Here is a 27915-nt window from a genome sequence, read left to right on the forward strand (position 1 = left end):
ACCATTTGAAATACTCTAAAAATTAAAAACAGTTTTTCTATGCTTTAAATGAAATATCTTTTAATTTTACAAAACTAACGAAATTTTTTTTATCTAGAGTTCATTTTTCACCTTTTTTTGTTTTCTTACAACCAATGTGCGATTAATCAAAATTTACTGACACTTAAAAATATTAAATGCATAAGTAATTTTATAAACTAACTGAACTACTATATTAAAAATATACTAAGTGCTAGTGTAGTTTTATATTTACAAAGTATATACTTATTGTAAGTTGACTTTTGATTAATTTATACAAAATCAAAAACTTAGTTTTGAATTTTTATACTTGTTCAAAAAAAACTAAAGCACTTATTTTGAAAGTTTTATTTTTATTTTTATGAAGTTTAATGTAGTTATCACTTAAATAACTACTATAAAAACAAATGAAACTAAAGTTTTCATATTTCTATACAAAACCGAAATTTATTTGATAATGACATAAAAGCTATTAAACATTTTTAGTAAGCTTCTAATCAAACTTTTTTATATTAAAAATAAGTCTTGCTTAATATTCTAGTTTTCGAAAAAAATACTGTGTTTGTTTTTTATCCTATTTTTATAAAATACCTTCAAATTAGAATATTAGTTACACTAAAGTTTAAATGCTTTGATTTTCTTTTTGCTAAATATTATTTAAAGTGGTAGTTTATCAAACAAAAATTTATTTAGTGGTATGTATTTATTAATTGATACTAAACTGTTAGATAAAACAAAACAAAATATTTTTTTAAACAATTGCATAGTCGAATCATTTATTTGTATAAACAATAAGTTTCTTTTTATATTTTTCAAATTGCACTGTGGGCTGACAAGCGGCCATTGACTATTTTAGTGACTAAAACGTTAAACCAAGATTTTAAATTAGTTGTTTGGAGCTGGGCTTCTTCTTTTAAAAACTGAGTTTGGTTCTATTCTGCTTCAAGTATATTGAACGTTATGTAGCCTTAAATGTAGCAAGTTTTTACTTGACCATTTTTTTGGGTTAGGTTTTAAAACAAACTGATTAAAACATATATTGTTTTATTAATATTGTTTGAGGAACTTATCGTATTTGCTCTGTTAGTTATTAAATACAACTTAGCCTGTTCATTTAAGTTTTCATGCTTTGTTTTATGATTATGCAATAATTTTGTACAAAACCTAGCCGTGCAATTTTCATAATACTCATTACTCTTATATCATTAGCTATAACTAAAACTAAGAATTTCTTACGACCTTGGAGAATAAAAATTTTTTAAGAGAAAAAATATTAAAATTATTTTAAATATTAAAAATGTTTTATAAACGCTTATAACATCTTACTATGTTAATTTACTTAAGTATGTCGTGTAACAGTTAAACAGATTAATTACACATAAAATTAATTGATTAAATATTTAAGTAGATAAAGCTATTTTGTGTAATTTCGTTTTCAAAGTAAGTAAATGTAAATTTATGTTGTGCTGAGTATAAAACTTATGTAACAGTTGCAGTGTGCATAGAAACCTAGTATTACTTTAAATAAGTATTTATCCGTCTTTTTATATTATATGTGTTTTTTTTTCAAAACAAGTTTTCCAATTTAGTCAAACATGGATTTGCAGTAAAATATAATAAACTGTTTTGCAATGATTCATAATATGTTATTAAAAAATTATATACAGCTAACCAAAGTATAAACTTTGCTGATAGACATCAAAACTATTTAATTATTTTTATAAGTACCTAGAATATGCATTAACAACTTTCTAAATAGTAAATGTACAAGCTTGTAATTCAAAAAAAATTATAGTAAAACAACTAAATTACTTTTTTATTTAATTTTAAAGTTTTATAAAAAGTTAAAAAATTAAAAGTCTTTTAACTACAAACCTGCAAGTAATAAATCTTATACTAACAAATTTATTACAGACATATAAGAAAAAAAAGTTAATTGACAATTAAAACCTAGAATTGATTTGGATAAATTTAACTAGATACTTCAAATTAAACAATAACAGTATATTTCTCGACAAACAAAAACTTACAAAAACTGAAGACTTAAACAGATAAATTTAAAAAGAATTCAATGATTATTAGAGAATCTAAAATTAGCAAGAAAAATTCTCAATGAATAAACTAAAAATGCATTAAAAAAGAGAAAAAAACAGCGATTTTGACAGTGATTTGTTGTTAAATAAGAAAAAATAAAGAAAAATAATATGAAACGTTATGTCATATCCTTTTCGGAGCTGATTTTATTAGTGTCATTGTCCGAGCTTTCGCACTTTGACAACTCGTCTTCGTCCGTGTTCAATGACGTCATTTCCGATTCTTCCTCCGCCGAAAGATCGTTGCCTTCCGTCATCGTCTTCTTGCCGCCCAACAGCGAGCTTTCACTGTCGATTTCGACATTTTTATCATCTTTTTTGACCTTTTCAGGCGGTCTATCTGCGGCAAGCGAGCTTTGTGGCGGCTTGACTTCTATCTGCTGGTCGACTTGGAGCAGACGCACGGACTGCTGTGGTTGCTGGCCGTCTCTGTTCACCCCGTAAGTGAGGTTTTGAAAGTAGACCCCCGCGTTGTTCGTGCGTTTTCTTTTCCTGTTTTAGCATATAGAAATTAAAAGTACTTTTTACAAATTTTATTTTTTTTGTTGATTCACAAATTTTTTCTAAATAACTTTGCTTAGAAATTTATTTATTTTGTCTGACATTTTTACGATAAATAAATACATTTTAATGAATAAAATTTTTGATAGTTAGTATTACTAAAAGCATTTATAATTAAAATATTTAAATTGTTTTCATACTTTTTGACTCTATTTAAGATAATATAAATACTTATTATAAATTTTTGTTATATATACATATATGTACTATCAAACACAGCTCGAAATCAAATGATTAAAAGTATAATTAGAATAGTTTGTAAACTTTTGTTATTAACAGCACAATTGAAAATATTTGAAGCGAACAATTTCTTTGTGTTATGAAATATAAAAATTCCTTAAAACCCTTAAACGCTACTAATTCAAAGCGCCAAAAGACTAAATACAAAATAAAAAACACAAAGCAATAAACGTCACAATTACTTCACAACAAAGTAGCCGACAAGTCCAACGGAGCCTGCAACGAGTACGAACGCCACCCCGGCAATCAAAACAAGCTTCCAAACTTCCTTCGAGGCTGAAAAATTTATTGTTTTGTTCGGGTGTTCGACAAAGCCCCAGTGCAAAAGTAAAACAATCCGAACAGTTTCGTTCTCACGCGATTAGCATTGAGGCGCGCGCCACTCGGTTGAAAACACAGAATTCCGAGCATTTTTACAACGGATGGAAAACACCAATTAAAATATTTCCAACAAAGGGTTATGATTTCAGGGCTTTCAAACGTAAATAACAGAAGTTGATGTGAAATGTAAGCTGACCTTTACTTCTCGTTCCGTCAAATCCCCCGCCCCCGCTGGTTTCCGATGCTGCGGATTGATATTGCTGAGTGGTCGTCATGTTGGTCGTCCTGTTCTCCTCGGAACCTTCTTTTGTTGTGTATTTAACGCCTGTGTAATGTTTGGAAAATGAATGTGAGGAAAAAATGCGAAAAAAACCGCGAGCAATTCGGTCGATCCCAGCTAACCTTTCGTGGAAAGAGGCGCCGCTTCGGTGTATTCGGTTGTGGTTGTTTCCCTTTGCGGATACAAGTAAGGCTCGTCTACGGCGTACTTTTTGCCGTCCGGCAAGCGGCACACTCTGCGCTGCGGGGCGACCATCAGGCACAAGTACTTGCATCCGCCGTTGTCGTGGGAACATATGTTGGATCCTTGTTGCCTTCGCGCAGAAACTACCTAGTGTTTAAAAAAATTCCATGTAAAAATCGTATGTATCTAGAATGTGTGATTCGAAAAAATAACCGAACTTGAACTCTTGTTTATATATTAATTTGCTTAAACAATTTAGGCGTCTAAGTTTTTAAAAACAAAGTTATTGAAACCTTAATGTCCATAAGTTCTTGTTTTTCTCCGCGATATATTTTGATATTCTCACCATTTTGGTAACTGTGAACATAAGGTGTTACCCAGTCTGTCCAAAATAAGGAATCTCCTAACTAAAAAAAAGCATCTTTTAATAGTAAGCAAACTTTTTAAGCCTATCGTTTTATATTAAGATTAAGAATTTATAAAAAAAAGAAGTTTTGTTTAAAATTTGCAGAAGTTATACAAAACTAATCAAAAAAACTTTTTCTTCTTTTTTTTGTAAAAGTAAAAATATACAGCAGTGTAAAATCTACAGTTACATTAAACACCAAGTTAAAATTTTGTAAACCAAAACTTAAGAAAACTAACAGCAGTGAGAGAAAATCCGTGCGGTGTGTTTTTCACTACAACAGTTCTTTTTGATCCGTCGAAATCGCAGGACTCAATGTGGTTGTTTGAGTCTTTTGCATCGACCCAGTAAACCCGTGAATTTTCATAATCGATCGTTAAACCGTTTGGCCAGCCAACTGACCTTTTCACAATAACCTTAAAATATTTCATCATAAAATTCCAAGTTTCCTAGCCAAAATCTACTTTTTATGTTCTCACGTATGTTCACGTAAATTTCAGCTAAATTTTCAAGTAATTTGATTTATAAATACCAAGTTTTTTAAGCTAAAAGCAATCTTTTTACGCTTTAAAGAAACTATTCATGGGAAATTCAAATTAATTTCTAATTAATTTCATTATGAAATACCAAGTTTTTAGCTAAAATCAATCTTTTTACAATTTAAAAACTCTTATAAACTGAATTCAGCTAAATGTCATTACAAAATACCAAATTTCTAGCCAAAAGATTTTTTTACTCTTAAAATCTATAAATAGCAAAATCCAGCAAAAACTTTAACTAATTTCATAAAAAAGTTATAGTTTAAAGCGATTTTATAACATAAATAAGTTTAGATAAAATATTAGAAATTTACAATAAAGAAAACGATTTAATCTTTATTGCTTAGTAAAATTCCGTATTTGCATCATAAGTTATAACTTTAAAATATTTCAAAGATATTTTATGTGTTTTTTAATTAGATAAAAAAATTAAAGTTTTTTTTTTCTTAACACTATTAAACATACAAACAAAAAAAGATTAGTTTTTTTAAAGAACGATTTTTTCCTATGTATTGTGCATATAAGAGAAAACGTGTATGTTTTAGTATATATAACCTTATACCTAGTTTAGTTTAATTTAAAAAAAAATTAAACAACTTGTTGTGGAAGCACTTGAAGAAAACACATCACAGGTTAAATAATTTGAAGAAAACTACTTACATCAAAAATTACTGTCAACTAATGTTTTATCGTTCTTACAATAAGATATTTACTAGAAAAAACCGTTAATTTAATTATTCAAAATTAGAGTTTATATTATTGTAATTATTGTTTATGGTTTAATTAAGCTTTACTTATTAGATAATTGTATTTTTCTGATAGTAAATTCAAAGCTAAAACAGCAACTTAAATATTTTTTAGTTTAATAAAACAAAAGTACACTTGTACACAGTACACTAATTTTTTGTTTTTAAAAAGTAGCTATACAAATACTGAAATCACTTACTTTTCTTTCAGTACCAGCTAGTGAAGATTTTTCTATTTTTCCTTTCTTTCCCCAATCAGTCCAGAACATGATGCCTAGTGCTGGATGCAACGCAATCGCTCGCGGTTCCATTAAATTTTCATTGATGAGAGTTTTTCTAAAATAAATTATTGTTAAAAGCTAATGCGTACAGCTTTAAAATAAAAAATTTGCGAGAAAAAACTATTTCATTAAAAAAAAATGTTTCATGCAACTTATCAATTAAAAAATTATGCAAAGAATATCTGATTAAAAAATAAAAATATATGCAACACTAAATTTAAAACTAAAAATCGTTAGAAAAAATATAGGCTAAAAAAAGATATAAGTTTGATTGTATATACCAAAACATTAAACTATAAGAGACAAAGTATAAGTAATTTTTCCAGATCAGTATAAAAAAAACAGTTATTAAAAGTATGAATAATAAAATATAATAGGTAATAATAATTATATAAAAAAGCTCAAAAGTAAACAAATTCGTGATTTATTGCTAAATTTAGTTCGTCAAATTTAGTTTGCCTAACAGGCAGAAAATGTTGTTTTTACGGCTTCGGAAGCCTATTTATATTATGAATTAGCCTACGTCATGTTATTTTCTTATGTTTCAGTGATTTTTTTCTCAATCGAAGATAAGCTGCTGCATTACGATCAAATACTATATTTACTATCAACTAATGAAAAGTTGTACATTATAATTATTTTAGACTTATTTAATTTTTATTAAACTTTTGTTTGTTAACTAGAAAACGCTCATAATAAATTTTAAAAGGAACTTAAGTTTTCTTTGGTTAAACATGCATATAATTTAAAAAATAGAACAAAAACACATTTCTGGACAAGACGTTAAAAGGTATCCGTGGTGTGCAAATCGATAACCGAAAGGGTTTTTTCGTGCACTAGGTCCTAGGACTAAATATTTAGAGCGTTTTTTTGTTGTTCAATAAACTATTTGTAATGTAAAAGAACTATACCTACAGAGCTTAATCAAAAAGGATACTTTAATTTAAATAACAAACTACTTAATTGTTTTAACAATTGGAAAAACTTGTTTTAAATATAAAAAATCACATAATAAGTACAATACATGATTTAAAAATATAACATTGTTTTTATACCAAAATTACAAAAAACTAGTTTTTTTACAATACATTAACTCAAAGCAGTAACTCGCTACAAAAACAAACATTCTACGAAATCAAACTTTCAGAGTTACGAACCTCGACGAACCGTCCAACCGCGACACGGATATCGTGTTGAAGGAGGTGTCCGTCCAGTACAAGTTGTCGGCCATCCAGTCCACTGCCAGTCCCTCCGCCACCCTCACGTCCGTCGAAGTGATGGTTGTTACGTCACTTCCGTTCAAATGCGAGCGAATCAGCAGTCCCTCTTGAACGTCAGTGTAGAACAACATCTGAAAATTTAAAAGGAGAATGCATATTATAATTTTTAATTTGTATAAGGAACCTTAGAGATTATGTTCAATATATCATACCTTTTTTTGCTATAATTATGCGTTTGCTTTAAACACTAAGGTCTGATATCGAAATGAACTGGTTTTGTATTTGTTTAGCCGCATTGGTTAGTTTTCAAAATACTAATAATAAATACGTTCTAAAAGTTTTAAAAATTTAAAGAGGTATAGTTTGTAAAAAAAATTAGCTAAAATTGTTTATAAGATTAATTATCGTATAAGCCTCAACTATTTTTTATATAAAGAGTTATTTATTGAAAAAATTGGTAATTTAAAACTTTTGATAAAAAAATGCAGTATAAGCTTAATTTGATTGTTTAATTTAAAATTCCAAAAGTATGAATTAGAAGAATGACTTGGTCAAAAATAACGATGAATAGGTCAATTAAACCAACTTAATTATAAAAAGTAATAAACAAGTTTTGAATTAATAAGCCATATATTTATATTGGTGATTAAAGAAGAATAAAAAGAAAGAAGCATAGAAAGCAATTGACTATTAAAAAAAAGAATTGTTTTACATTTAAAAATAATTAAAACAAACATAAATTTGAAAAAATAAGTTCAACATATTTTATTAAAATATAAACTTTCAGATGATATGAAAAATAAGTTGTTAGCTCAGAAATAAATAATAAATGTTTATTTTTAGAAAATAATGTAAATTTTAAAAAAATGATATGCAACATAACACAGTAATAATGTAAGAATATGTTAGTTCCTCAAGTCGTCCTAGTAGTTTAATAAATTACAAAGTTCTAAGGACTTACAAACATAAATAAGAAGATTTTTTTTTGTATAAGCAGTATGTGAAAAAAAATTGATAAAGTTAAAATTTATTAAATCTATTACAATTTTAAGTTCATCAAAAACTGTTCTTGTCAAAGAAAAACTCTAAATACTGAACTGCGTATATATTTCACAGAAACACTTTTTGTGCAAATCAAGTACAGTTGAAAAATTTACTAAACAACGACATATTTAGTTTGTATTACAAAAAAATCACCAGAAATTCAGTTTTAAACAATTTTGAAATTAGAAAATAAACGTTTTACTTCTTTAAAAATACCGTGACTACCGTAGTTTACCTTCATACCAAGCCTTCAAAAATTTCGACAGTCAAAGCCTTGTTGACGGAATTTTTCTAAAGCATGATGCAAACGGTTACGTCATAATCGAGCAATTTAGAAAGAAATGCAAATAGTTGTAAGGCTGAAGTTTGCTTCGAACAAGTCCGGGTGCTAAGGTTAGTTAAGGATTTACTTGGATCAGACACGAGCTTTGAGCTTGTCTATGACATTTGTGTTTGGTTGAACATTCCTCTCCATATCAGCTGATTAATCATACTGCTTGAGCGCTAGTTTTGCTCAGGCAGAATTTCATCAAAAAAGTCGTTTGTTTTTTTCAACAACAAAAAAGTAGTCGTACTTAAAAAGCTATATTTAGATTGATTGAACATAGAGGAAAATAAAAATATTTTACCGATTATAATAAATCACTACAACTTAAACCTGTTCTACTTTCACTAATTATCTTATATAAGGCTTTTTTTTCGAAAACAAACAACAAAAAGTATGTGCAATAGTTAAAAATTAAAAATTAGCTATTCTTAATAATTTTATGATAAAAATAGATAAAAAGGAGTAAAAAAAAAATCTAAAAAGTATTTGTATAAACTAAAACTGTATCGAGAAATAGTTGAAAAATGTTTAAGATTAAATCTTAGAAATACTTTTCAAAGGATTCAAAATGATTGAATTATTTCTTAAGTTTTATTTTACTTGAATTTGTTTTTCAAATAAGTTTGCTTCGTTTAACTTGTTGCAAAAAACATGCTTGCTTTACAAATATTAAAGCAATTTTCGCTGCTTGTATACAATAATATTTTTACTCAGTATTAAACTTAAACCTTTTTCTCCTGCCATGTTTTACCAGCTGCTACAAAACGCTAATGTTGTTTTAGTACTTCTTGTAAAAGCTTAAAAACTACATTAAATATTTTTACATCGCAAACATTTTCGCGTTTCAAACAACACGCAGGCCTACCTGGTGTTCGTAATGGTAGGCTAGCGCGACGACGTTCGTCAAATTGTCGAGCGGAAGGGGCACATCCACGTACAAGTCGCTTTCCAGCGAGATCCTCTTGATGCTGGTCTTGGTGGTGAACAGGAGGTACTCAAGTGGAAGCTCCTTGCACTTTCCTCCTGATATTTGCACTCCAGTCGGGCAAGCGCATGTGTGTCCGGTCGGTGATGGTAGAGTCAGGTAACTGCATTCACGTTTCGAGCCTCTGCATATTGTTTTTCTTGTTTAACAAATGAATCTTAAAATTTGACTTGATACAAAATCTTCAAGTTAATAATAACTGTTAAAAAATTTATAGATATCGTTATAACTATTTATAAATGTTAAATAGTTCATAATATTTTGTAGAATCTGTACAAACAAAGTTCTAATTTATTATTTCTAAAAACAAATAAAGTATATAACTTAAGAGAATTAATTAAGCTTTTTATTAAAAGAACGGTTTAAATGTAATTTACTTTGGCTAAATAAATTTGTTAACAATAATACTTTTAAACTGTTTTATAACTTGGTTAGGATATTTAAAACAGCAAGTACGAAAAAAAGTAAATAAATCTCTTTCTTTTATTCAAAAGCAGTTAAAATCTTTAAGCATCTTCAAAAAGTAGTTTTTGATTTAATCCTCAATAAAACTACAGACTAACTTAAAATTTCTAATTATTAATTACAACTTAATTTAAAAAAAACAACATTGATTTACGCCATAATTAGTTTTAAAAATGTTTGTTACGGAAAACTCATGTTATAAAGTAATTGAATTCAAACGTTAAAATTTTAAAATTTGTTATACAACTGTGAGCAAAATGTAACTAAAAGTTTATCAAACTTTTTTTTACTAAAAATCAAGTTCTTATATCTAAATTATAAACAATAACTACTTAGATATTGAAAGTTATTAACCTGTTCTTAAATTAAAACACACTACAAATAGTTTTTGTGTAGTATTCGACAACAGTGTAAAAATAAAAAAATTAAAAATTAACACTTTAACGTATTTAGTTGCTGATAATCTTTCAAATCATTTTTATTTTTTAGTTTAAAAAATGCATTTGAAAGAATAGTATTCAAAACAACTTTAACATTTACGCTATGTCTATCTTTTCAGCAAGTTGTTTTACCTTTCAACAGCTTTAATTTTTTTATAACTGTCACGGAATGCTTTGATAATAAGCAAGTTCACAAAGTAGTGATCAATTTTTAGTTTTATTAAGTAATGTTTAAAATAACGTTTTACATTGAAAAATTTAAATGAGTTCATTTTTTCTTTGGCTCTACTGCCGTGTTTTAAATTTTTATAAGAACTTTGTATAAGCTTTGCACTAAAAATAAAACTTTGCACATTATTTTAACTTAGTTTTAATACCAAAAAGTTTTACGAAGTTTTTTATTGATATCAACAATAACTAGTTTGTAAACATTTTTTTGTTTCATGTTTGTTTTTTCATACTAATTTTATTTTTACTCTAAGAAAGTTTAAATATTTTCAAATAGCCTAATAAGTATAAACATATTTTGAGTAGTCTTGGTCACATAATAAAATTAAAACAACAAGTTTATTATTTTACACGTATTAATTGTGTTATTTGTTAATCAAACATTTAAGTAGAGTGTTTATGAAACAACAATTTATTTGTTCATGCTATTCATATGAATAAAATTAAATATTATTAAAAAATAAAATGAAGTAGTTTGGTGATTTCTAAGTTATATCGCAAAAATTTTAAATGCTAGTTTGTTAATATCGGTTGCTACAGTTAAAAGCGATTTATTTTAAATTTCTTCCTTTAGTAAATTTTGAAAAATTTTACAGCAACTGGCATTTCAACTGGAAAAACCAATCAAACAAACGCACATATATTCAAAATAATTCCCCTCACCCGGATATGTTGTAAATCTTGCTGTTCGAAGCGGAAATCCCCATCAGGCTCGGCAGGTTCCTCCTCAGCACTTGCGTGTCAGTAAAATTCGCCAGGCTCAGCTGCTTGACGTCGCTGTTTTTCCACTCGCTCCAGTACAAGCTCCCGCCGAGGTGGGCGACGCTGTACGCGTGCTGCGCTCCAACAATCAGAACCTGGCGGCTCCGGCCAGACAAATCTGTCATTTCCAATTTCTATTCAATGAATTTTAACGACACTCGGAACTACGGTCTAAATACGTTATGAACAGTGCACCCCGTTCGCTGTGTGTTTTATGCTAGCTATTATTATCAAGGGTGTTAAAATTTAAATTCTTAAGTCTTTTATAGGCTGTAGATAATTATAATGGCCCAAGTTTTTATTTAATAAAACAAAGTAAACATTAGCTTTAATTATACAAAAACATCCTCGCGTTTACCAAACAGGGTGCACCGTATTTTCACAAACCTCAGTCATAGCGTCGCACCATATGATTTTATCGCTTTCCATGTCGACAGCGACACCGTTCGGCCAAATTATGTGGCTGTCCACGACCACCCTCCTGCCAGTGCCGTCCATGTTGGCCCGCTCAATTCTGGCGCCCGGTTTGTCTGCCCAGTCCGTCCAAAACATTATCCTGCGATATTGTTAGTTATGGCTCGAGTGAAACAAGTGACATTTTTATTTCATTTGTCTTAAGTTTAAACGTAACAGCGTAGTAACAATTTTTTTTAAATAAAAAACGAAGTGTTTCCAAACTTAGTTTGAAGATTTGTTACGTTTAAAGTCATAGGTTTTTATTGATAATGCACGAAAAATAATAAAATGGTTTTCCTTTTCAAATTTTTTTTTAAAGCTGAAACTACAAGAGTTATAAATTTGGTTTTGTTTAAATGTGCTTTTCTAGGAAAAAACAAAATCTAATTTTATTTATACACATGTATTTATTGACTTTTTTAATGAATTTCGTTAACAATTTTTGAAAAGTATAGCTATATGTTAGAAGTAAAAACTTAATTCATCTTAATTAATAGCTCAAGTATTTTAATTAGTTTAGAGAGAAGTATTTGTTTTGTGAAACATCCCCTTTCTAATTTTTGTCATTGTAGTAAATAATACTTTTCTGTTCTTGCCTAAAGTTATTAAACAGCATTAGAACAGCTTAATTATAATTTGACCTTATCCGGTTTAAAATGATTACGTTTAATTAGGGGCTAAAAAACCTAATTGTGTATTTACAAGAGATTATAAATACTTTCAAGATTTGTTTTTTTGGTTGCTGTTAGAAAGCTTTAAAAAATAAGTAATTATAAATAAGCTTTTTCTTTCATTCTTTTTTTTAAATTTATCAACGCATTTGTTTATACTTACCATAGTTCAAATTAACCTATCATTTATAAAACAAAAAACTTTGTTTGTCTAGTATTAAACTATTTATCAAAAAATAGAAATCTACGAAAATATTCGTTTCTAACGTTTGATAAATGACACAAAAAGGTCAAACGTTTTTTTTTCAATTTACCCTTTGTTTTACACGCTTTAGAATGTAAAGCTTAATATGAAAAACTCTTTTTTCAATTATTAAGTGTTTTTAAAGTCTAAATTACACGTATAAGGTATTTAATAGCATTATAAGACTTAATATGTAGTAAACTGTAATCTAACCCTTTTGTGTAATGAAGGGCGATTGCCCGTGGAGATGTGATGTTTTCGTACAAAAGAACTTTTTGAGAGCTGCCGTCCAAGTTTGAAACTCCAATTCGTTTTAAACCAAAGTCTAAAAAAATGTTTTTAATCATATTGCGACAATTTAAATTGATAGAAGTTTCAAATTTATGAAGTTAAATAAATATGTTTTGTTTTACACCTGAAATTCTAGCTGTTCAAGTTATAACTTTCGAATAAAAAAATACAAAGTTTTAAAAAGCATTAAGCTTAAGAAATTTTTTTTGCCTTTACTGTAAACATTTACGATACAGCAAAATTATTGCGGCTTAAATATATTGACAAAACAAACAAACTTGCGTCAGAAACATTTTAAATATGCCACTTTTTATTTAAGTTCGTATGATTGTTACAGCAGTAGTACACACTTAGATATAAGCTGCCTAAGCGTTTATGTTTGAAATTTACTTAAATTTATATAAGTTTTTTCAAAAAGTTTTATAAACATATAACTGACTTTTTTTTCTTAAAGTTTAACTGTTATATTAAAAGTTAAAAAATAAAACGGTAAAATGTTCTTATTAAACTGAGTTATTATTACCAACCTGTCCAGTATAACAGTCGATTTAAAGGGTCGACTGCAATGCCTTCCACATTTTTAAGCCCATGTTTAATTATTACCTCAGTTGATGAATTTTTTCCCATAACAAACTTTTGAATTGTTTTAGTTCCGATATCGGTAAAGTATATAGAGTCTGCAAAGTTTTTATACTCTCTAAAATGAAAAAAAGAGGTAGTTTGTTTTATAAATTAGTCTATTTAAAAACAAAAATGATACTAATTCTGTATTTTTATTAAAAAAAATATTTTAAATTAGGTTTTAATATTCTATAAAGAGTTTCAAAGAAAGCACGTTCACTAGTTCACATAAAAATACCTTTTAAGCATTAAACCGAAGTTGTGTAAATGTAATTAAATTATATGCGTTTTTGTGTACAATAATCCTCGAGTTAGCATGATTGACGTATTCATAGGGCAGATTAATTTTGGAATTTTTAGATTAAATTGTAATGGTTAGATGTGTACGGTTTCGAATGGCTAATCATCACACGCCAAACACGCACATAGCGAAGCACACCACTACATGTTCTATATTTATTGTTGAAAACACAAAAACTTCCTTAAAATCTTTGTTTTATTAGCTTATTGTAATATGTAGTGATAAGTATAAGCTTTTGAGATGATCAGTGGAACAATATTATTGTTAAGTTGGAAAACCAATAAAGAATTATACAATTTTATTTTTTTTAATAACCGGTTTTGGTAAGGCAAGCAGACCTAGCAGAATTATATAAAAAAACAACATTTCTTATACAATGGAGTTTTTATATACTAACTATAAAAAATTACATATTTAAAAGCAAAAATATAAATTCTTATAGTAACAAAGATTAGAACTAAAAAATTGTTAAGTCTAAAGTGTTGATTGTTTAAAAGTTGTTAGCATATATTTGTTTTAAACAACCTTAAGATATTGTAAAAACTTGCTTTATAAATTAAAGATTTAAATAAAGTTTACTTTAATTGCAAAATAATAGCTAAACGTATAAACTTTAAAAAGAATTTTTTTTTTTTTTAAGTTAATCTCACAAACTTTTGACTTAAAACAAAAAGTTTATGAAAACAACTAAAAACACATGATAAAAATCAAAACTCAGATAGTTATCTATAATTAAAAAAAAGTTGTACAAACTGTTTAACTTAAACAAAACAAAGTAAATAGTTTTTTTTAAGTTTATTTTTTTTTATCGATACCTATTAAAGTATTTCAGCTTTAATAAAGTTATTTTGTATAATGAAAGTGTTTAAAACCTAAAAAAAATCTTGAATATAGCTTTTGTTTGCTTTTAATCACTCGCTACTTTTTACATGCTTTTAAAACCTAAGAATATAGCACTTTGAAAAAGTTAATTCTAAGCTAATTCCAATAAAACATACCATTAATAGGATCAATAGCAACATCAACTACATTAAGGAGATTCGCACTTATGTCCAGTTTAACATCAACAGAGTAGGGCACATCTAATGATATAATTCGAATGTCTTTCCTTCGTGCTATCGCTATATAACTGTCAATAAATGCTTAGATGCAATTATTTTTTACAGTACCAATAAACATTAGTAAAAATTGAACACCTAATAAGTAAAAAATTAGCTCCAGTATTTTCAGTTTACAAAACAAACCTGTTCATTTTTGTGCTGCAAGTTTTCTTGTCTTCGCGCAAGTTCAGCCCGCTGGGACAAGCGCACGTGTAAGGGACTCCACCTATCCCGTCTTCCCTGTTCAATGAAAGCAGGCACAGGTGGGAGCAACCTCCGTTTTTGTGGGAGCAGGGGTTGCTGACCGCTGGTCGGTTCTTGTGAAAGTATCTTATGTCCATCGGCATCTTCAAGTCTTTTTTAACGACTTGCCTGTTTTCTCCTGAAATTTTTCAAGTTTTATTTTAATAAGTTAAATGAAGAAACTATTGTACGCTATCAAGTTTCAAAATTAAAAAATTAAAACAAATCAACACTCACCAGTATTTTTATTTACAGAGAAAACACTGCCATGGCCCCAATCGCTCCAATAAATGTTATTCTGGTCAATAGTTATACCGAATGGATGATTTATGTTTGTTGAAACCAAAACTCTGCGATCAGATCCATCGAGATAACACGATTCTATGATGTCTTCTAAAGCATCTGTCCAGTATACTCTGTTTATTTGTTTATACAAAAAATCTCATTAAAAGGTTACCATTACATGTTTAATTTTGCATTTTAGTATATATGTTTTAGCTACTTACAAGTAAGGTGTGAAGAAACTAACTAGTGGTAAAAATGTGTTTTTATTCAATTTATAATGGGTTTTGTGAATTTTTAAACAGCTTCGGACGAGCCTTAGGTTAAGTGAACTTTTTTTTGATAAAAACTTTAATCAAAATACAACATTTAAAAGTAAGTATTCTAAATTAAGTTGTTTGAAATAACTAATTAAGTAAAAAACAAACAACCTTGTTTTCTTCTAAATATTTATTTTAATTAAAAGTGTTTATTTGAAAAGTAAGTTTAATTGTTAAACATCCTTAACTTAATAAGAGTACAAACTAAATTCAAATTAAACCTGGTAATAAACTAAACTATATTTTAAGTTTTTTACTGATGGCTTTTATATTGTATAAAAGTTTATACTTCTACTGTTTAAAAACAGAGTTTTTATACTGTACAGAAATCTGGTTAAGCTATCTATAGTTACTACGTTTAGTTATTAAAAAGAGTAAACTAATTTTTAAGTCATAAGTAACTATTTTTACTGAATTTATTTTTATTTAATTCACTTTTCAAATTATGAATTAGATGTCGTCATAATTATAACATCTCTCCTCTAAGAAAAACATAAAATTAAAAACAAGTAAAAATACTTGTTTAGACTCTTAACTTTTTAAACATTAGACTAAACTGCTGACTATGAGAAACCTGTCTTTTAAAATAAAATTACAAAAATTATACAGTTCAAAATATTTCTTTAATAAAGAAACTTGCTTTTCAAACAACAATAAAAAAATTAAAATGAGTGTACGGCTTTATTTTTTAAGTTTGTTGCATATACATTTATTGAAAAAAATAAGTAATAAAATTACCTTTCTGTTAAGTGATCAATGGTTATATCATTAGGCCATGAAATGTGAACCGATGCTATCACTTTACGGTTGTTACCATCCATTCCAGCTACTTCTATTCTCGGTGTTTTTCCCCAATCCGTGAAGACTAAACGTCTGAAAACAACACACATGTGAGATTGAAAATAAAAACATTTTAGATCCAAGTAAAGCTTTATGGCTAAATCAAATTAAAATGTTTGTAATTGTAGTTTTTGATATAAAAATAAAATAAATTAAATACAGTGCTTGTTTTACCCGCTTTGAGGGTGAATAGCTATGGCTCTTGGCTTGTCCAAGTCAGTGTGGATTAGAATCGTCCGCATGGATCCGTCAAGAAGCGACACTTCAATTCTGTTGAACCCCGCGTCAGTCCAGTACAACTTCTCAGTCACCCAGTCAACAGCAACTCCGCATGGGGAATCGAGACTACTTGCTATAATTTCCTGTCAACGATTAAATCATCGAGGTGATTTTAAACATGCAAGATGAGTTAAGATAAAACTATGAATTAAAAGGAGTTTTTAAACTGTTCGTTTCAATTCAAAGTAAGCTAAATAACTTTTAGTTGTAATCAAACTCTATACTTTGTTATTTTTTATCGATGGTTTTGTTTAATTGGCAATTTTCGAACAACTTCAACTTACACAGTTTACATTCTATAAAGTAATGACATTAAAAATGTTCTATAAATATTGCTTATATTTTAAAAATAATTAACATTAGTATAACCTTAAAAGTTATAAGTTTCAAAGTTATTTGTACGATAAGTTAAAAAGACTTAGTAATTTAAAATTATACATGTCTTTCTAGTTAATCTTACTAGTATTATTATTTTGATATTTTCCAGACTTTTTTTTCTCTTTTGGTTTAAGTTTTCAAAATTTATGCGGCATACTTATTAATTAATTACCTTTTCGTTTCGCCCGTCCAAGTCACTTCGAAAAATCGTGTTTTTTTCAATGTCCGACCAAAACAATTTACCAGCTTGGTCACTGGTAGCAGAGTGCCAGTCTAAACCAACAATTTTTTTCATGTTTTTTATCGGCAGTACCACGTCTAGTTTTTTGTCATCGACAAGCGAGATTCTCCTTTTTTCAAAATCACGTTGTTTAAAATTTAAACTATAAATATATCTTCATCAAGTGTTTTGAGTTTTGTACAAGATTATCAAAACTGAATTTTGAAATGTTTTAAACCTTAATCAGAAAAAAATAAACCAATTTAATGTTGTTTTTAGTTTAAACAATTTATAACTCTACTCTATCATCAAAAATCATTTAGCATATTTTTGAGCCTTCCATTAAGCTTATGTTTTAATAAAATGTTAATGTAATATAATATAGGGTGTAGAATATTTTTAAGAGCAAACATTTAATTTTATTAAAATATGTTTACCAATATAACTTTAATCTATTTTTAACTTTGTAGCATATATATTTTGAAGGATACACAAACACTTGTTTAATTCCATAAATCAATAATTTGTTTTTAATTTCACTTGAAATTACACAAAACATGAAAAATTACTAAAAATAAATTCAATGTTTTCAAAATAGTTATTTAAGCACATCCAGCATTAAAAAAATATTTTCATTAACAAAACTTGTATGTTTAAAATAACAAAGAAGTTGTAAATATTAAATCATATTTAAATTCTACAAGCGATAAATTTATTATAAAAAACTTATGTAAACTTTTTATTCAGCATTTAAAAATGGTAAAGATATTTTCTCAAAATAGTTAACACATTCATTTTAACAGCTAAAAATTAATTAATGAACCATTTATACCAATCAATCTAAATTTAAACTTAAAATCGTTGTTGCGACTTTACTTTTTAGTTCAAGGTTAAAAACAACTAATAATGCTTTTATCTAAATTTTAATTTGATTAGAAACTATTTTTACAAAGTTTGTCTAGCAAAACGTAATAATCAAACGTTATATCAAAATTCAGTAGCTAAAAAGTAAAGAAAAAGTATTTTTAGGAAACATTTCTTAAAGTTTTTTATACAGTGGTTTACAGTTTGAAATAATCAATAAAAAAGATTGAGTTCAGTTTTTCAATTGATTAAATGTGTTTTATAAAGTTATAGAAAAAGTTTATGTATTTTTATTTTCTTCAAGAAAATTCAAAGCAAGTATTATACAAGTGCTGCATTTGTATTCAAGTTCATACCTTATGTCTTTTTCGGTCGCAAATATAAGAAACTTGTCAATTTCCTCCTCACAGTCAGTGTCGTTTATTTTAGCGAATCCGGTCGGGCAGGCACACACCACATTGGCGGGGGTCGGCAGACACAAGTGGCTGCAATTAGCCTTGAGACATCTGTTAACTCCTGCATTAAATATTTGTTTTTTTTATAAAGAAATTTTCATACAATTTTACATCTTTTTGTGTCATATAATTGCAGGTGGTGTACATTTGAAAGTAACAAAAGAAATTCTTTCTGAGAACATTCGTCATGTTTTTCCATTAAAACCGTAAACAAATGTGATATTGTGCAATTTCGTTTGATGTTCAGGCGCTCATTCAAGTTTACTACCGTAACTATTTAAGTGCGTATAACGATACAGTATAATTACAAAAAGTTTTATCGTAAGCTTAAAAGGCTGTCAGGACTTAAATGACAGTAAAAATTCTAATCTGAAATTTAATCTAAGATTTTGATGTATTTCAAAAAGTTCTTATCCTTTTTACATGCTTTTGTTCTCAACAAACTAAATGTCAATACTACTAAGTCAAAGCTTTATATGCTTTTATTATTTTTAAAAGAAAAATGTTAAGAAGTATAAAAGGTTTTGTAATTGATATTTTTAAACTAATAAAACTTTGGAAAACTTTATGTTATATTTATTGTAGAAAGGTCAACTATTTCTATAAGCTTTAAGTGAAATCAACAAAAAAGTGCATAAATTCTAAAAATCTAACATTTATATATAATATTTAAATTTAATCAATATAGAATATTTTTTATAAAAAAAAAATATAGTTTTTTAACTTTTGTAACAAAATAAAGCAAATGCAACTTAACTTTACCTTCTTTTTGTCGCAACGGATGAAAAGACGCGATTGACATCGGCTGCTGAAAATTATTTGAAATCGGTTTCACATTGGAACCAGTAAACTTGTTGGCGCGTGCTACACTTCTAGTTTTCCAGTCAGTCCAGTAAACAAAATCTTCAAAAACACTTATTCCAAAAGGATGAGGCAAGCCTAAGTTGGATAAAAACAAACTTTTGTTTGTAAATATTTAATTTTTGCGAATAAGCAAAGAATAGCGCTTTTTTTTCTATTGTCAACATTGCATGAAAAAACAGTACAAAATATATTTGCTTCCATTTTAGTATGCTAAGAAAGTACCATCTACTTAAACAAATAAATATCGTTTTATTCGTAAAAGTTTAAAAGCTTTTGAAGTTTAAATTGTATAGATTGTGTTATTAAACATTTAATTAACTTGAAAGCAACTAAATCACAAAAACTATTTTAAGAAGTTTTAAGCCTTAAAATGTTACTTAAATAAACTCACCTCGACTTAATATAGACCTCCTTCCGTTTCCGTAAATGTCAATTCTTTCAATGACGTGAAACTTTGCGTCCGTCCAATAAATAGTATTTGTGACGTAATCGATCGTTATCCCGTTCGGCCATTGCAAGTTTGTGGAAGCGAGAGTAAGGCGGGAGTTGCCGTCCATGGTGGACCTTTCCAAGCGTGGTACGTTGCCCCAGTCCAACCAGAAGATGAAGCTGTAATACTATAAGTATTTTTTAAAGTGTACAAAATCAAATAGACTTTAGCAAATAGTTAAAATACTAGAATTTTTGATAATATCTATTAGTATAGTGATATTTCAAGTTTATTAATTGGTGGTCATAAAAACAGCTTATAAAAGTTAAAACACGAACGAAAGTCGAGTTTTACTGTTTATGCCAGTACTTATCAAAACATGCGTCTGTGCCCAATATTAGCACAAAAAGCATTATTGTTCACAGTAGTTTTTGACAAGTTCTGGTTAAGACAACTCCAAAACACTGTTTACGTAACCGATTAAATTCTTAGGCTCTGTTTTGATTCTTATTAAATTCTTAAACAGTTTAAAGGATATTTACCTTTCGTTTGGGTGAACTGCAAGAGACCTTGGCTTTTCTAAACCGTCCCATATTAAAACTTTTCGATGTTTTCCATCAAAATCTGAAACTTCTATTCGTTGAGTTCCGGAGTCCGCCCAAAACAAAAGACCATGAATCCAGTCACAGGCGATTCCACCTTTTTTTAATATAATGTTGTTTAATTTAATTTTAAATTAAACAGATAAAGTTTTTATAACCAAGCTTACTATATACATGCTTATAAGATGTTACAAGTTCAGTGTTCAATCTTTTCAAAACAAACTTACACTTGAAAAGGTTTTAAGCTAGTTTATTTTACTACAAACTAACTAGGTGTTTCTAAGCCGATGGATACAATTTCTCTCACGTCCGACCCGTTGATGTATGACCTCATTATTACGTCCAGCTTGACGTCTGTCCAATAAACGAGGCTGCGACTCATGTCGTAGTCTATGTTAAAATTTCAGTATAAGCACATTGAAACTAACCACATCTAAGGCGACTACTACAAACTTTACAAACTTAAAAAAATTATTATAAACGCTAAAAATGACATCGTAATTCTAGTATAGTACAATATTTTTTATAATACTGTACAAAATTTACAATTGCCTATGTTTTTATTTAAGGAGTGCTAGAAGAAACTTAGTTTAATACATTATAAAATATTTAAGTAGCAAATCTTCAAAGCATTTTAATGTTTATCTGCAAATTTTTTTATCCAAGTTCAACAAAAAAAATCTCTGATAAAAAGCCGCCATAAACTCAAAACTAATCATCAATATTTCAAAGACTTCAAAAGCGAAAACTCAGCTTTAAAATTGATAACTTAATCGTCTATCAAACTATCGGTGCGAAAAAAAATTCGAACAAAAAGCTTCACGCGTGCTCACCGATACCGATGGCATTGGTGAGATTCTTCAGAATGGGCTCGTAGCCGGAAGTTTCGGGGATGATCCTCTTGATCTCGGTCCTGTCAGTGAGCAGCAGGTTGGCGGACGGTCCTTGCGCCTTGCACGTTTTGCCGTTGCCGACGAGCGTGTAACCGTGAATGCATGAACATTTGAAGCTTCCGGGAGTGTTGACGCACTGCTGGCTGCAGCTCCCCTCCTCCGCGCACTCGTCCACATCTGCAATGTTTTTTTTTAACTTTTTACTTTTTTAATTTATATTTTTTTATAATTGTTTTTTTCTTCATTTTTTATTTTTTAAATCTTTATTATTGTTTGTATGTTTATTTACACTTTTCAGCCGCTTGCATCTAACAGCACGTAGCCAATTTCAAAGTTTTTCGATTGCACTTGACTACCTGAGCACGAAACGCGGTCCGCAGCAAGCTGGTACCCGTTCTCGCATATGCACTCGGGAATCCCCTTTTTGGTGTACCTGCACTGGTGATGGCAGTTTCCGTTGTTGATCGAGCAGCTGACGTTGTATCTTGGTTGTGACGCTTGAAATGAATAACATTAACTGTTTTATAAATTAAAATTTTTAACCATATAAAGATAAGTAAGTTTTTGTTTAAGAATAATTAGAACATTCTAAATTAAGTTAACTTTTTTGACATTGGTGAATTATTATTCTAGCACTGTTCATTCAAACTGTTTACAGTAGAATTTACACATTTTTTGATATGGTTAATTGTTTAAAGATCTTCTGATGATTTAAAACTATAAGAATATCTTCTAAAATTAAAGGTAATTTACATAAACTTTACTCTGTATACTCTACATAATTATAACTTCAGTATACTTAAATTTAGTATAAATTCAGTATCGATGATTATTTTATTTCACCCATAATGATATAATTATCTAAAAGGTGAAAGAATTGCGTGAGGTATAAGCATCAATTATTTAATCATTTTAAATGATTGAAATGAGCTATAATTTATTTATAATTTTTTTTGAATTAAAAATATTAGTACTCTACACTTTTTAATTTGTTTTAAATATCTTTGTAGTTAATTTAATTGAGCAAAACTTTCTCAATGGTTTTACTCAACTTTGATAAAATCAATTAATTAACAAAATTTTGCAGACTAAAGTAGTTCTTATGAATTTTTTCTTTAAGTTAGTAAAAGTACTTTATACTATTATCTACTAAATAATGTTTATATGAATTTTAATGAAAACAAAAATAACAATTTTTTTTTAAATAATACTTTTATATACTTTTTCTTTTTTTAAGAACAACAAATGTTTCAAGTTCAAAATAAATTAGTTATAACAAGTTTTACTTTAATAATATTTAGATTATAACTGAAGAGTCGTAAAGAGCAAAGCATTAGTTTATTAAACATTTATTTTAAATTTGTACTGATTTTGTTCAAAAGTAAAGTTACTCACAACAGGGAATAGCAGGTTTTTCGTCAGAATTATCCGAACAGTCTGGAATGTCGTCGCAAACTTTTGCAAATGATATGCACTCTCCGCTGTCACACTTAAATTCCTCGCTCAAGCATTCTTTTAATTAAAAAAAAAGATTAACTTTCTTGATTCAGTTTGTTTACTTTGATAATTTTTTTTTTTTAATTCAAAAAATATTGTGTTTTTGTTTTCTAATAAAATTTCAATAGTTTGAAAGTCATATTAGAATTTACGCTTGTCAGTAATAGTATTTTGTTAAAGTTATTTAAACTGCATTAAGTAACGAATATGGCCAGCTAATTTTTCACAAAATCGAGGATCTTGGTTAAAGCTTTACTTAATTTCAAATATTTAGAAATTAACCTTTATTACAGTACTTTTCATCGCTAAAATCTATACAATCTATCTTTTTGTCACATTTTTTGTGAATAGAGATGCAGATTTTTGAGGACTCACACTGAAATTCATCGTTCAAACAAGAATTTTTTCCAAAACCTAATAAATTTGATCTCTGAAACTACAGTTTAAGCAATTTTTTATATGATTTTTATATTTTTTTCAAAATATTTTTGAATTTTAAAAGTTACGTTTTTTTTAATATAATTTTACTAAGCTTCTAACGCTGTATAAGTTCACATTAAACGAGTTATAATTTAAAACGAGTACATGTTTTAAGCTTCCCAAAACAGATGCTCTTTTTTAACTAAATAAACTTAAGTCTAGACGTGAATAAGTTATTAAGTTCATGCATGAACGAAAACTTTCGAATTAAGACTTAATTAAGCCTTTAACAAACTTTAATAAAGATCAAAAAAAATTTAAATTAAATAATTTTCAGACCATTAATCATGAGAAAATAGATGTTTTACGAGTAAAACGGTTTTACTTAGTATAATTATTCTTATGAGAAAGTAAAACATGCATTTGAATTTACTACCTTTTATTTTCAACAGGTTCTCAGAAACAATTAATCAAACGATTAAGAGCTTATATGAAACTTGTTAATTTTATAATTAAGTGTTTAAAAGGAAACCCGAAGTAAAACGTGCTAATAAACATCTTTGAGAATATTTTATTTACCGTAAAAATATATAAATTTATACAAGTTTTATTTCTTTAAAGCTTAAACAAAAAAATTCATCAGCTAGGAAAAATAAATATTTAGAAAATATTTACTCAAACAAATTGAGTTCACCGTTTTAGAATAAAAAATTAAGAAAAAAAACTTTTCAAATACAAATTACTCTTCTTTCTTACTAAAAACCACTTTAAAAAATTAAAGTTGTGAAAATGCACACAAAAATACTAAAACACATGTTAGGCAATTTTTTTTTCAAATAAAGTTTTTTATTAACCATAAACTACAATTATTAAAAAAATTATCAAATCTTTGTACTATAAATTTCTAAAACTAATATTAAAGCAAATTCGAAGAGACAATGTAAAATAAAAACAAACTCTGGCAGTTTTCCTCGTCAGAAAAATCAGCGCAATCGGGATCGCCGTCACAGAACCACGACTGCACGATGCACGATCCATCCCTGCACGCCCTCTCTCCCATGCTGCAAACCTCGTACTTTGCTGAAAGTTGCGATAAAAATAATTGCAAGAACAAGAGTTAAGAACTTACTCTAAGTCAGTGGTTTTTGACCTTTTTGAAAGCTGTGCAGCATAGTAAACTACAGAAAAAATAAATTATGTACACGCTTGACTATAAAATGTATAAATTATAACCAACATAATTTATATGTTTTCGTGTCGTGTTCAGAACTGCTAATTTGTGTTATAATTAGCTTTTTTTAATAGAAAAAGACAAAACAAACGTTATTTAAAAAAGTTTTTTCTCCTTACAATTTTTGTGCACAGTTTGAATAATATATAAGCACTTTAGTGTGCATAGGTGCTCAATAGTAAGACCACTGTATTAGGTCACTTACTCTAAGTCAAGGGGTCGGCAAACTGCGGCCAGCGAGGTACTTTTTGCCTAATTTTTTTTTTTAAAGTTTATAAAATTTTTTATGGTGACAGCTTACAACTATGCTTTTTGTTTATCATTTTGCTACATATAGTGCTTTATTTTTGTTTTTTATGCTATACTTTTTTAGTGATAACTACAATTTCTTAATTAGTTGCGGCTCGTGAAAGACATTTTTTTAATAATGTTAGATTTAGCAACCTTTTTTACTCAAATTTGCACGCGATTTATAAAAGGCTGCCGACCCCTGCTCTAGATTCTAACTGAACTACCTTAGAATTATAGTTATTAAGTTTTATGTTTACTACATAAATTTAACTAATTTTTATACACTTGAATAATAACGAGGGTGTAAACACAACAATTGAAGTCTTTAAAAATTAAATGCTTAAAACTAAAAATTTAAATGTTAGTAGATAAATATGTAGTTATAATAGTTTACAATTTTAAGCGTAAACTGGTGCCGCTTATTTTTTGTTTACAAAAATATGACTAACGACATGAAATTTCGTCGCTACCGTCACCGCAGTTCGTTATTCCGTCACAGTACGAGTGAAGAGAAATGCACTGTCCATTTTTACAGGTAAACTCGTCGATGCCACAATGAAGGTCTGTTTTTTTAAGAAGGCTTTGTAATATTGTTTTAGTTATATTATAAAAGCTTATTTGTTTTGTACATATAATTCATCTTTTTCAAAAATCATATAAACCACAAAAGTTTAAGATGATTTTAAATTTTTCTATAGTCTTATGAAGTGTGATTTATCATGTTAAACAAAATACCGCAGGCTGCGTGCTCGTCCGAAGCATCATCGCCAGGGCAGTCGAATACTCCATCGCACACTTGTGAGCTGCTTATGCAAGTGTTGTCTTCGCACAAAAACCCTGGACACTCGTCCTTATCTGTTAATGTATTTCTAATCAGCTGTGTTTTTTTATAAATAAATACTTTGAATTTTTTAAATGTGGTAAACTCAAATAAAATATTTATTTATAAAATCCTTAGAAGAAGCATCAATGCATAAATGTTTCACTCGTAGAACAAAACTGAAATAAAGTCCAACTGATAAGTTTAAGTTTTGTGTAATAAACAACCACTCACCAAACTGCAAGTTGCAATCTTCCTCGTCGCTGTTGTCGTTGCAATCGTACGTGTTGTCGCATTTGAACGACTCGTGGTAGCACTTGCACGATGAGCGACATTTCAACTCGTCACTGGCGCACGCGTCGCATTTCTCGTGCGCAGTTCCGTACAACTGACACTTGGATACTGCCGAATGGATATTAATTTTTAGTATTAATACGTTTATAAAAGAGTCATAGTTGTTGGAATTTTCAAAGAGCGCAAAGAACTATAATAAAAGTTATTTTAATGCATATATTAATCATTCTTATAAATCTTTTGGTTTATTGTGTATAAAAAAGCAATAAATTAAATTGATAACTTTAAGAAAATATAAAAAGCTTAAAGTTTGTGAGCTTGAATTTTATAAAGTTTTTTTTTTATTGAATGAGCCTTTAATATAGCCCATTTTTATTTATGAAACCTATTAAAAGCAAAAAACTTTAAGTTTTTCATTCTATAGTATTATCATACTGTCATCTTAAAATTTTCTTTTATTTTAAAACTTAGAATTTATACTTTAGTTTATAATTGCACGTTTGTTAAAATTTATAAGTTTTTATTTCCATGTTAAATCTCTAAAACTGCATTCAATGCAGTGTGTAAAAAAACAAACAAAAGTTCAAAAATTAAACTAAACTTTGATTGCTTTATAATAAGGCAGTATTTTAAAACTACTAAAAATTCGTTTAACTAAAGTTTTTGAACGCTTGTTAAATTCTTTAATAGATTACTTAAAAGTCGCTTTAAAAGTAAACATACACTTATTTAGTAACAAACAAAGAATTGTTTTATTTTATAGAAAACTGATCTTGTTAAAGTTACAAAAAACGGTATTTCCAACATTTTTTTAGTGTTTTTAATTTACTACATAATTAAAAAACATATTTGCTTTATGTGATTGATTGGAACTCTGAATTCTACAACAAGTTTTCACTTTGAAGCTTCAAACAACCACAGTCTCATTAATTATTTTGGTTTCCTGGTAACTTTGTTACATGGAAATCAGCTTACTCATGCATAGTATCAAAAAACATTTGAAAAATTTTCAAATGTGTTTTAAATGACCTACTACTGTTTATTAGCTTATAAAAACACTAAACTTTGTTTACGTACAGCTAGCGAAAAAAGTTCAATATATTTTACTATTGCTTTTTTGGTAATTTATAATAACCAAGTCATAAGTTTTAATACATTTAAGAGTTAAAGTTAAACATTTGTTCCAGATGTTAAATTAGTTTTCTATTTTTTATGCGTTCAAAGTTTTATACTTTTTGGCTTCTTATCAATACTTAACTATTTAGCATTTAAAAAGTTTTGATGTATTTAGTACTATTAAAACTCAAATTTTACTTAGTTTTCAAATAATATTTGGTTAAGATTTACTCTAAATTCTTTTCACGCTTTTGCCTAAAGCAAAAGTAATCCTATTTCACACTGAGTATTATATAATAAACTTCAAAAATACTTGTTGCGTGCACAAAACATTTCAATATGCAATTTACTTACATTATTGTTAAATTTATTCAATTAAATAAATACTTAAAATAAATTTAAAGAAAGCATGAAAAGTCTTTTTTGTATGTCGAGCTCATATACTCTTTTAGGAAGCAGAAAAACTTTATTCTGTTTTTCCCTTAAATTTTTAAACTATTTAAGCATAACAACTAAACTTACTCTTGCTAAAAATTATTATTTGTATAACTATGACTTTCCATTTCAGTAGGTTCATTTTTTAGTCGCAAATTTAATCTAAAATCATTTTTTCCTAAAAACAAAACACTTTTTTTTTATACTATAGTAAAATTAATATACACATACTAAACACTGACTTTTTAAATCAAACTAAAAGCTTATTACAACAACAAGCTTTCTATAAATAAAATGATTAATTTCAAATGCACTTA

The 27915-nt window shown here is 27.9% G+C and overlaps 1 protein-coding gene across 1 annotated transcript; it reads right to left on the reverse strand.

Moving 5' to 3' along the window:
- Positions 1–1999: 1999 nt before the first annotated feature.
- On the reverse strand, positions 2000–27789 carry LOC145842673 (low-density lipoprotein receptor-related protein 4-like). Its single transcript, XM_082950145.1, has 33 exons — positions 27686–27789; positions 25988–26155; positions 25669–25788; positions 25383–25496; positions 24369–24491; positions 23274–23405; positions 22890–23006; positions 21851–21991; positions 21435–21671; positions 20872–20991; positions 20542–20698; positions 19961–20178; positions 19468–19644; positions 18607–18766; positions 17339–17516; positions 16684–16871; positions 16408–16542; positions 15305–15483; positions 14969–15206; positions 14723–14853; positions 13330–13479; positions 12725–12836; positions 11528–11696; positions 11042–11274; positions 9126–9369; positions 6826–7019; positions 5588–5723; positions 4342–4518; positions 3990–4103; positions 3636–3843; positions 3430–3558; positions 3095–3188; positions 2000–2603 (listed from the first exon to the last, which is right to left on the reverse strand). Exons 1-33 carry the CDS (start codon positions 27738–27740, stop codon positions 2231–2233), a joined length of 5421 nt encoding a protein of 1806 aa, XP_082806271.1. The 5' UTR covers positions 27741–27789; the 3' UTR covers positions 2000–2230.
- Positions 27790–27915: the final 126 nt, after the last annotated feature.

This window comes from Thalia democratica, chromosome 8 (genome assembly GCF_965202585.1).
Source record: "Thalia democratica chromosome 8, ktThaDemo2.hap1.1, whole genome shotgun sequence".
Classification (NCBI taxonomy): Eukaryota; Metazoa; Chordata; class Thaliacea; order Salpida; family Salpidae; genus Thalia; species Thalia democratica.

Coding starts and splice junctions, on each gene's coding strand:
- LOC145842673 (XM_082950145.1), bottom strand. CDS start 27,740: ATGAACCTACTGAAATGGAAAGTCATAGTTATACAAATAATAATTTTT. Junction 23,406..24,368: donor TGACGAGGAAAACTGCCAGA/GTTTGTTTTTAT, acceptor CAAATTTATTAG/GTTTTGGAAAAAATTCTTGT. Junction 21,992..22,889: donor AAAACCTGCTATTCCCTGTT/GTGAGTAACTTT, acceptor ATTCATTTCAAG/CGTCACAACCAAGATACAAC.